Genomic DNA, 12,187 nt, shown 5'->3' on the forward strand with positions numbered 1-12,187 from the left:
CTGGGGCACTGTACTGGCTATACTGGGGCACTATACTGGGGCACTGTACTGGCTATACTGGGGCACTATACTGGGGCACTGTACTGGGCGTGCACAGCAGTCTGTAGGGGGGCCCAGGCTTGATGTTGTGTGAGGGGTCCCAAAATTTCTGATGGCGGCCCTGCCGACAGCACTTTTATGAATCGAGGCCAATGTTTGCTAACCCTTTTATTTATACTATGCAGTACCAATTTTGTATGGTTTTTAACTGATTAAAAAGAATGTCACATTATCAGTTTATCCGTTTGAGCTGTAAAAGAAAATTGAGACTCCAGTTTGCTTTATGGCCAAAGCAATCCATTTTTCAGACATTTTCTATCAACTTTTTTTCTACTATTGAACAACTTGGAACCTGAAGCCAAGCTTTGTGATTCTGGTAGTCAGCGAGTTAGAGATGCAGTATTTTGAATGGAAGTGTGAAGTGACGTCCAGAATCATAGAACAGCTCGTTGCGTATAACTTCTACTTGTTTACATCCCAGAGTCATCGGAGAGGATTGGGACTGACAGGAAACCTCCCTGGTGCTTACAATGAATAGAGCACAGAAGAATTTTCTGTGACCTCTGTGCAGTCACATATTGCTTTCTAGTAACATGTAGCTGTGTACAAAACCATCATATTTGTTCTTTCGTTTCGCTGCTTTTCCCGTGATTAAGTAAATCTGAAAAATACAGAGGTGCTATTTTTATCCCATAAATCTGTCAGGGAGGTCTTTTAGGTTCAGTTTGAGTTGCAAATCTGCAACAGACAGGCAGAGTGAATTCAGAACACCCAGTGTGCTTTTTTATTTTGTGTTAGATTAAAAAGTATTGAAGACAGAGGCTAGGTTCCCAGTGATCAGTTGCGTAACTCGCATATTTTAATGTGTTATAATGACTGTGAACTGCAACGGAGACTGGGCCTAGACATTTTAAAGTATACCAGATGTGAAATAACCAAGAGAAGAGCATGCGTATGATGTCACTGTGCATGACGTACACGAGCGTGCAAAGCCTGGCCAGTGCCTGTGCAGTGGTGCCCGACTCCGGAGATCCGGAACAGGCTGCCGGAGGGTCATTTAGGTAGACCGCAGGGGCAGAGAGGAGACTTCCTGCTCCTCCCCCTTTTTTATTTTTATTATTTTATTTTTATTTTTTTTTAGGTTATTTCACGTCTGGTATTCTTTAAAGTGCACGTAAACTGAGAGGGATATGGATGTTTCCTTTTAAACAATACCAGTTGTTTGGCAGGCCTGCTGATCTCTTTGGCTGCAGTAGTGGCTGAATCACACACCTGAAACAAGCATGCAGCTAATCCAGTCTGACTTCAGTCAGAGCACCTGATCTGTATGCTTATTGAGGGGCTGTGGCTAAAAGTATTAGACACAGGATCAGCAGGAGAGTCAGGCAACTGGTGGTATTATTTTAAAAGGGAAAATATTTCTTCGGTTAGGTTCCCTTTAATACAAAGCCTGCATGCAGCGAGTTAGAATAACACGACCAGTTATGAACGCAGCACTGTGAACAGCCCCATAGAATTGTTGGGGCAGTAAATTGTATGGGTATAATTAGTCTGCAACACAACTGACCACTGTAAACAGGGCCAGAGGATCCGTAGAACCAACTTTTTGAGATAAGAAAGAGCGACACTTAAGCCATGCCCTTTTCACACCCCTGGCACACCCCTAGTCACACACATACCGTAAAGGTTTCATAATAAATATGTTGTTTTATAATTCAAACTACACTGGTCCTTTCTATCCTGGTTCATTTTCCTTCATATTAACGTTTGAAAAATAAGAAAGATATAAATTTAAAGTAAACCTGTAATAACCCCTCTGGGGATACTTACCTCGGGAGGGAGAAGCCTCTGGATCCTAACGAGCCTTCCCCCGTCCTTCCAGTGTGCTGGCAATCCAGCACAGCATCCCCCCCCCCAAACAGCGGAGAGGTAAATATTTATCTACTGCGATCCTGCGCAGGTACACTAGCGACTCTTCCTTCGGTTTAAGGCAGAAATGGCCAAATCCGATCGTATCCGCTCTACTGCACAGGCGCGCCCCCGCAGTAGAGCGGATACTATCGCTTTCGGCTATTTCTGCCTTAACCCGAACGAAGAGCCTCTAGTGCGCCTGCGCAGGTTCGCATTAGGTAAATATTGCCTACGCTGTCTTGTCAGCCTTTGTCGAGGAGCTTTCAGGGGAGCCAGCGCTGGATTCCCCCAGGCTACAGAGGACAGGGCAGCCTCATTGGGACCCTGAGGCTTCCCCCTCCCGAGGTATATATCCTCCAGAGTTTTTTTTTTGGGGGGGGGGGGGGGGGGATGAGGGTTATGTTACAGGGTCTCTAAATGTTGGGAATAGGTTTGTTTTTGTTTGTTTTTTTTTATTGAACTTTAAACACATTTTTCAGTACATAAAATACACATTTTACACAGATCTGTACATCAGTCCTGTGGGACAAATGAGGAAGGAGGGATTGTGTTCCCACAGAGGGACTGTCCCTCCAAAAGAGGGACAGTTGGGAGCTATGGTATAAGCTCTAGATAAGACCTTTGTTTAGAGGGAAATCAGGAGTGGCTACATCAATATTCATCTTACTTCAGGTTTACTTTGATTTACTGGAAACAGCGACTTAATTGACGTATTTACCATTTAGAGCTTGTTATAATGTAGTGTTATGACTAAGTTGGATTTCTAATTCCATTTGCTCCCTTGTGTACTTTGTGCGTAAGAATATTACAGCTTGCAATAGACTTGCTTTTTCTTGTTTTGCTGGAGTTATGCAACTAGGAAAATAACATCCTATGTTTGTAAATTCTATCTATTTATTTATAGGCTAAAGGACATGAGGAAGATGGGAACGCAGTGGTTATTATGCAAAAGGAACAGTTTATGGATGACTTCTTCCTTCAGGTAAGCTTGTAAGATATACTGTATAGTTTTTTGTTCATTTTACAAACTCTCCAGCATGTAAAGGTAGAACATGCTGTGCTTCTGCACATTTTGGCTTTAGTGAATGCCAAACAGGCATGGAACTGTTCTTGAAATAGCTGAGGAAGGTACCTTCTTCCTCTAGTCTTTGTACTGATTTATCCAGGAATCTACGAGTTCAGCGCTGGAGCAGGAAATATTGTTTGCTTCTTTTGACATGTGTTTCCTCAGTAGATAACTGTATGAAATAAAACGTGTAGAAGGAGTTGCTCTTAGAAACCATTTTACACCAAAATGCATGAAATACATTGGAGTCAGGTAGCTGACACCACTTGAAACTTATAGCAATCGCCTAGTGTTAAGATTTTGTCTTGAATGCTTTCAATGAAACTGGTTCCTCCAAAAATGTCACACACCCCCAGACCGAACAGACTGACTACTGAGTTCCATATGGGACAGGATTACTTTACCTTAATTGTACAGGCACATATAAATCATTTCTGTGAATGTGTATGATGCGCAAACAACCCCCCCCCCCCCCGGAGTAAATGTGTTATTATAGTAAACCTGTAACGCTAAAGTGGTGGAAATAGCGCTATAGATTCTACCTCCCGCTTTGTGCAGGTGAAACGCTGGGTAAAGCCAAGCTATATTTATTGGTCCAGTGTCATTCATTTAAGGAAACTAATAAGGGCTCTGGAGCCATGTGCAATACACTTTTTCTCCTAGAACAGTGTTCCCCAACCCTGTCCTCAAGGCCCACCAACAGTGCATGTTTTTTGGAAATCCACAGAGGTAGTTAATCAACTCTGCTGCAACACTGATTATCCCACCTGTACATGTTTGTGGTTTTCTGCAAAACATGCACTGTTGGTGGGCCTTGAGGACCAGGTTGGGGAAATCTGCCCTAGGGGATCATTTTTCTTCTTCTTTTTTTTTTTTTTTTTTTTTTTACATAATTTTCAGCCCTTTGCAATTGCAAAAATCATTAAAAAGTAGGTGAAAAAATACTATTGAAATTATTTTATTAATATTTAGTATTTATATAGCGCTGACATCTTCTGCAGCACTGTACAGAGTATATTGTAAAATCAATTAACTGTTCCTCAGAGGGACTCGCAATCTAATCCCTACTGTAGTCGTATGTGTAGTGTATGTATCGTAGTCTAGGGCCAATTTAAGGGGAAGCCAATTAACGTATCTATATGTTTTGGGGAGGAAACCGGAGTGCCCGGAGGAAACCCACGCATACACAGGGAGAACATACAAACTCTATGCAGATAGTGCTCTGGTTGGGATACGAACCGTGAGCCCAGCACTGCAAAGCAAGAGTGCTAAACAGTAGGCCACTGTGCTGCCCGTGTATTTGAGTATTTTCTTGCTTGCTGGTGATTTAAAAAGCATTTAATTGGCAAGTTGTGAAAATATCACTAAGGAGGTAAGAAACAGGAGAAAAAGTAAATTGCATTTGGGCCCTGGTTTTCCAGAGTCCACTGGGATAAGAAGGCTGCATAATCAACAAGCTAAATGTCAATGGTACAGCAGGGCTACATTACAATATACAGCAATATATATTATAGGTAGATCTAGAAAGTTTCTGATGCTGAAACGAACTAAACTCAAAGTGGGTGTCCTGAATAATTTACTGCATTCTATATTTCACTGGAGTTCATCTTTGATAATCTTGTGTGTGAGCATTAAAGTTGAAAAAAAGTTTTCAGGCTTTACAAATGTACTATCCCTAAATGAGTTGCGTAGCCATTTCTGTCACATGTAAAGAATCTTAATTAGACACATTCTGGAATTACAGCACATTCTACCCATTCCCTTGCTAATCCCTAGTCAGAGAGCTGGTACATCCATTTCTAACTCTTGCTGTACGGTTACATGGACTGACCCACTCACCTTTATTGGCCACTACGGAGTGGACGTCCCTATCTCAGCAGGATATTGTCTTAAAGGTAACCTGAAGCAAGAGGTATATGAAGGCTGTCATATCTACTTTCTTTTAAACCATACCAGTTGCCTGGTAAATTGTCAGTTTTTTTTTTAGTTTTTTTTTTGTTGGAGCATTAGATCTTCATGGTTGTTCAGGGTCTATGGCTAAAAGTATTAGAGACCGAAGATCAGTAGAACTGCCAGGCAACTGGTATTTAAAGAGTAAATAAATATGGCAACATCCATGTCCCTCCCAATTCAGGTTCCCTTTAAAGAAGAGAAGTGCTTCAGCTTAGAGATGGGCCTAGGTTGTCCTGGATGCCTAGAAATCTTGTCCCTATTACGTTTCTGAGCTCTTGCCTAATGCAGAATAATGGCCAAAGAAAAGAAAATAGTTTTGGTTTAAGGACAGTATATGGAGATATGCAATTCAAAGGTATATTTGTTTGGCATGGTTGATTTTCGTGTAGGTACCACACTGTAGTTAGGTAGTTCTATTTTCAGCAGGGCTTTTATCATTCTCTTTCCTGTCGCTGAGCTTGCTATTGGTTTTTACAAATGCTTGCATGAAATACAGCCTTGCTAGCCTCCCTGCGCTGCTAATTTATAGAAATAACGCTGTAGAGGACTATTACAAGTTACTACAGTCAGAAGCTTATCCAATCACAAAAGTCGCCCTCCTGTCCACATGGCCATTTGCCACTTGGCTTTGAAGTAGAGAACGGCTTATAATAATCCTGTAAAGGGGAACATGGCCATGCCTCATGAAGACCGAGACACACACGCACCCCTAGTAATCTGACTCTAGGTGGCTAGTTTTAAGCCAGATATTTGGGAGAATGTGGCTTTGTGGGGGTGCAGTGCTGAACTAGTTTATGGGCAAGTGGTTAGGGACAGGGGACATGGCTACAATATGAGTACGTAGTATTGATAGACTGCATGTTAATTTGGGTGCGGGAGGAAGCCGGAAGACTGTTCTTCCTCCGCTAGGTAGTTGTTACACTACCTAATTTTTCCTGTGCCCGCATTATTCGGAGTCCGCCGCCATCCAAATGATGGCGATTTTATCGTAATTCAGGCTCCGGCTAAAGCCAGATCCCAAAAATACAGTGAGCTCTTACGGTCTATGTCGGCGCCCAAATCCAGCGCAGAGCGGGCGCTGAATTGACAGGTCTCTCTACAATACTTTAGCAGGCAGTACAGGGTATTGCAAAGTTGGGTGTTAAGACTGTATACAGTACAGCCTTACCTTTAGTACACACTGTCATGTTTGCTGAACTCTACTTTAATGGTTTACTCCTTTCCTGACGCCTACCATTTAACCAATAAAATTAAAGGGAACCTAAACTGAGAAGGATATGGATTTGTCCTTTTAATATAATACCATTTGCCTGAATCACCTGCTGATCCTGTGTCTCTAATACTTTTAGCCACAGCCCCTCAACATGCATGCAGATTAGGTGCTCTGACTGAAGTCAGACTGGATTAGCTGCATGCTTGTTTCATGTGTGTGATTCATCCACTACTGCAGCCAAAGAGATCAGCGGCACTGCCAATCAACTGGTATTGTTTAAAAGGAAACATCCATATCCCTCTGTTAAGGTTTCCTTTAACCATACCACTATCCCTAACCAATACTGTCCTTATGTTGTCCTCACATCTATCGCTGAATCCACTTGACAGCTGGTGCTTTGCCTATAGGTGCCCAAAATGACCCCTCCTGGTCACCAAACCCTAAGAGTGCCTGTCTGTGTTTTGGCTGAGCTTCATAATCTATGTGAATGGCGCTAGAATAAACTTGTTTGCAAAATACTACTTTATATCGCAATGGTTAACGGAGGTATCCTACAGCTCTCGTGTTCAGTGCAAGGCTAGTAATTCAGTTATATTTTTCCTAAAATCAAATAATAATCTCATTGTACAAAGACTCCTTTAAGGTGATAATCAGCAGTGGATAAATTATGGTAGTCTGTGCTCACGTACAGCTCCGGAAACGAACTTTCTTCAAGCCATACTGCAGTAACACATAGATTTGTTTCTTCATATCTAATTAGATGCTGGCTTTTTTCCCAGGCCATTTCCATTTAGCAGTGTGCTCATAATTTATTCTTTAATATTGAATTGTTGGATTGAATCAAGAATTTGTATACGGACAAAACATGGGTGGTTCTGCTCTTTAAAACCAATCCAAGCAAATTTTGTTAAACATTTACCATATTATATCTTGGGTGAGATGTTCTATGAATGAGTACACTTGCACAGTCTTTATTCCTATATAGTGCTGGCATATTCTAGTCTTTACGCTAAGTATTTTGAACCTTGTCACACTAAAGACTTAGAAGTTGTAGCTACCAAGTTGATAGCCAGTTGAGTTGTAGATACGGTTATGTGATGCAGATGGTAACTACTGCGACACACTAGCATTGTGGTAGAATATTCATTATTAACAGCTGTATTAGATAATGTAAGTAGCAACTTAAAGCGGACCCAAACCAAACATTTTTTTAATTAAAAATATTTAGTTGCACCACTCTGACACATACAAAGATAAATAAACAATCCTTCAAGCCTATGATCATTTCAGCGCATGCTTTTCACCCTTCTCTTTTCATAACTAGGGTTATACTGGGGGCAGCCATTAGCAATTCCTCCATTGCCGGACACCATCTACTCCACCAGTTTGCCGGAAAAATCCCAGCAATTTGAAAGGAAGGGAGGGGTTCCTCCAATAAATGTAAAATATTTTATATTTGTCATCATGCAGCTGAAAAAAGGCTGCTATTTATTATTATAATTTAGAAAATAGATTTTATTTCTGAAATTTTGTATTTTTAATTTGGGTCCACTTTAAAGAGAAACCGTGACCAAGAATTTAACTTCCTCCTAATCTGTTGCCGATACCCCCTTTCCCATGAGAAATGTTTTTTCCTTTTCAGAAACAGATCATCAGGGGGCTCTGTATGGCTGATATTGTGGTGAAACCCCTCCCTCAGTGTGATGTCAGGACAATGGTTCTGACATCACACTGTGGGAGCCTTGTTGTATTGTGGGAAATGACAGCTTTTTACAGCTGTGTCCAACTGCCAAAAAAGCAAGCAGCATCTCCTTCCACTGACATCACCTGCCAGCAGTAATAATGTAACCATGTGATACATTTCAAAAACAGGGAGAGGAAATAATTTTACAATGGGCAAACTCTGACTAAATCATTTATACATAATGATTGTAAAAATGAAATACTTTTTTTATTACATTATTTTCACTGGAGTTCCTCTTTAAAAACTTTATAGCTGTGACTTTTCCAATCTGGCACTAAGTTTAGCCATTGTCCCTCCCATAACTGCTCACCCACACAACAGTCATCCTTGCTCAAGATCCATTCACATGCCAGTCTGTGTTCTAGTTGTGGAAAGAAACTAGAGTATGGAGAGGAAACCATACTAAGGGAACATTACTGTGCCTGTACAGACCTTCAGTCAAGGTTGCCAGTATTAAAAGGTGAAGGCCACAAATCAGCACTCCATGCAGGAACTAATGGCTTCTTATGGAAAAAAGTGTTAAACTCTACCATTGGGTACCTGCCAGTGCTGTGGAGTCGGCGCAATTTTGGGTGCCTGGAGTCGGGAAAAAATGCTCCGACTCCTAATGAATTTAAACTGTAATTAAAATAGAAAATATGATAAAATGTTGTATTTCTCAGATAATAGTCATCATAAATAATTTATACATACAGTAACAGCTGTGCTTAGTCCACAAAAATGAAATAAACCAATCAAAATTAGTTACTTGTGCTGCTTCAATAAAGCAGTCCCCATATTTTTAAAGTCAGATGTACACATCTGATTGTGACGGTATATATGATGTGTACACAGGGATCTCTTGTATATGTTACGGCCAGAACCCGAAGTTTGGCCACTTCTAGTTCTGGCCGGCCACTTCGGGTTCTGGCCGGCCAATTCGCGAAGTGCCCGCTGCGCTGCGGCCAATGTTAGAAACGGATCGTTTACTCTGATATGAATGTATCTTCTGGCCGCAGCGCAGCGGCCAAACGTATTAATTTGTTGCAATTTTTAAGCCAGCGGCAATGTAACGATTCAAGCCGCCGGCTTTTTCATCTGCCTCATCTCTCTCCCTCTCTCTTCTTATGGGCAGCCGGGCGGGGACACGCGTGTCCCTCCGGAGTCGTTCGTCGCGGCAGGGAAGCCTGCCGTTCTTGCAGAGCGGGTGCTGGCAGAAGCAATGTCTGCAGCCTCCCCGCTCTGCTGCCCCTGCTGCGACGAACGACTCCCGGGGGGACTCGCGTGTCCCCCCCCCCCCCCCCCCCGCCGGCTGGCCATAAGAAGAGAGAGGGAGAGAGATGAGGCAGATGAAAAAGCCGGCGGCTTGAATCGTTACATTGCCGCCGGCTTAAAAATTGCAACAAATTAATACGTTTGGCCGCTGCGCTGCGGCCAGAAGATACATTCATATCAGAGTAAACGATCCGTTTCTAACATTGGCCGCAGCGCAGCGGGCACTTCGCGAATTGGCCGGCCAGAACCCGAAGTGGCCGGCCAGAACTAGAAGTGGCCAAACTTCGGGTTCTGGCCGTAACATATATACTAAATAACATCTATCCGGTAAGTATAAAGCCTGATGTGTAGCCGTGTCCCTAATAGAGATGGTCAATGATGGAAATAATTCTGTGTTGATTCTGATTTATGCAAATGTACTCTTTGCTCATGAAATCAAATAATTTGATATGCTGTTAAAATTTGGTTTGGTGACTACGAATTAAATGGTACCTGAGAAGGATGAAAAGAAAAGTTTTATACATACCTGGGGCTTCTTCCAGCCCCCTTCAGGCTAATCAGTCCCTCGCTGTCCCCCTCCACCACCTGGATCTTCTGCTATGAGTCCTGGTAATTCAGCCAGTCAGTGCAGTCCGGCCACGTGCCGCTCCTACAGTCAGGAGCGTTCTGCACCTGCGCAACAGTGCTGCGCAGGTGTAGTACGTTCCCGGCTGCGGAGTGTGTGCATGCGCACTACGCCAGACTGGCTCAAGTACCTGGACTCATAGCAGAAGATCCAGGTGGCGGAGGAGGACAGCGAGGGACTGATTAGCCTGAAGGGGGCTGGAGGAAGCCCCAGGTATGAATAAAAATTTAATTTCTTCTGTCTCAGGTTTACTTTGTTACACAAGAAGAAAGGAGCGCACCGCTGGTGCAATAAACTTTTTACTTTAAAAATTGACACGCATAAAAATACACTCACAGTGTATGATAAGATCAGAGTGCCTGTCAGGCCTGCCAGCAGTCCTCTCCTGTCAGCCGCGCTTGGCCAGAGCTGCGGGAGCCGATGTGGATGGCGTGGAGCTGGATGCGGTGGGCGGAGTCAGGTCGCGGGGATGCCGTCTGACGTCACGACGCGTTTCGACGTAGACCACGCCTTAGTCAGGAGACGACCTGACGAAGGCGTGGTCTACGCCTAAACACGTCGTGACGTCAGACGGCATCCCCGCGACCTGACTCCGCCCACCGCATCCAGCTCCACGCCATCCACATCGGCTCCCGCAGCTCTGGCCAAGTGCGGCTGACAGGAGAGGACTGCTGGCAGGCCTGACAGGCGCTCTGATCTTATCATACACTGTGAGTGTATTTTTATGCGTGTCAATTTTTAAAGTAAAAAGTTTATTGCACCAGCGGTGCGCTCCTTTCTTCTTGCCTTTTTTATACAGATTTACTGGAGCCACCCAGTTATTGGAGCAGCCACCCAGTTATTGGAGCAGCACCCATCAATCACTTCCAGCCCATCAGTTTGTGTAGACAGCCCAGTGTTTTTCTTTGCTGTGTTTACTTTGTTACACAGTAGTACTATACTCTACATATGCACTCTCCACAGAGCTGCAGGGAATCCACTGAGAATGTTGTGCACATTGAACACAGAGGTGTTGTCTATCACCCATAAACCTAGTTCAGATTGTACATGAAGAATGTGTAATGGAGGAATAATCTCCTCATTCCCCTGCAGAGTACCTGCACATCACTCTTACATGTACCCACAGTTACATTGCCTAGGGCATATTAGATGTTCTTTGTTCTGGCATGTACCTTTTACAAGTACTTTTACCAAGGGCTAGTTTTAGCCTATGACTAAAGGGAATAAATATGGCAGTCTCCATATCCTTCTCACTTCAGTTGTCTATTAAAATCCCTAAGCGTTGGCAGTTAAGAGATGAATTTCATGTTGCATACTTCCAATCAACAAGATTGTAATATGCAAATTAGAGGAGGAGGAGTCGGAGGAATCCTAAACTGAGGAGTCTGAGTCAGTGGATTTTTGTACCGACTCCACAGTCCTGGTACCTGCTACTTACTGGTTTCTAATTGTTGACATCTGTCATTGGGGTCCTGCCCCATTCTGATTACCCAGTGTTGACCTTTGTCATTGGGCTCCCCTACCTCCTTAGCTGACATTTGCTGCCTCCTGTTTTACCCTACCTGCTGCACTTACCAGACCAGGGCAGCACGGTGGCGTAGTGGTTAGCTCTCTCGCCTTGCAGTACTGGGTCCCTGGTTCGAATCCCAGCCAGGGCACTATCTGCAAAGAGTTTGTATGTTCTCTCCGTGTCTGCGTGGGTTTCCTCCGGGCACTCCGGTTTCCTCCCACATTCCAAAAACATACGTATAAGTTAATTGGCTCCCCCTAAAAAAAATTGGCCCTAGACTACAGTACTTACACTACATAATATAGATATACAGTGGAGGAAATAATTATTTGACCCCTCACTGATTTTGTAATCAGCCTGTCAGCCATTCCGGATCGGGGTGTTGGAGAGGAGCCAGGACGCCGTCGTGGGACCTCCCGACCAGCACTGGGCTGGAGAAAGCCCCAGGTGAGTTCAACTTTCTTTTTTATTGTGAGCTCGGAGTCCCTTTAAGACAGGTGTCCTTAATGAGGGTGACTAATTGAGTAGAAGTGTCTAACCACTCTGTGGGAGCCAGAACTCTTAATGGTTGGTAGGGGTTCAAAAACTTATTTCACTCAATGAAATGCAAATCAGTTGCTATCTTTTATTTAAGGTTATTTTTTTCGATTTTCCTTTTGATGTGCTATCTGCCACTGTTAAAATAAACCTACCATTGAAATGATACTGTTCTGAGACTTTTAATTTCTTTGTCATTGGACAAACTTACAAAATCAGTGAGGGGTCAAATAATTATTTCCTCCACTGTATGGCAATGGTAGGGATTAGATTGTGAGCTCCTTTGAGGGACAGTTAGTGACAAGATATATATATATATATATATATATATATAT

General features: G+C 43.1%; 1 protein-coding gene across 1 annotated transcript in view; it reads left to right on the forward strand.

Annotated features, from left to right (window-relative positions):
- Positions 1-12,187, forward strand: part of STX2 (syntaxin 2) — a 93,104-nt gene that overhangs the window by 21,678 nt on the left and 59,239 nt on the right. The window contains exon 2 of the mRNA XM_068243631.1: positions 2,855-2,932. Coding sequence (XP_068099732.1) covers positions 2,855-2,932 — 78 coding nt within the window. The remainder of the gene's footprint in view (positions 1-2,854; positions 2,933-12,187) is intronic.

The sequence above is a fragment of the Hyperolius riggenbachi genome, chromosome 1, assembly GCF_040937935.1.
Source record: "Hyperolius riggenbachi isolate aHypRig1 chromosome 1, aHypRig1.pri, whole genome shotgun sequence".
NCBI classification, from domain to species: Eukaryota; Metazoa; Chordata; class Amphibia; order Anura; family Hyperoliidae; genus Hyperolius; species Hyperolius riggenbachi.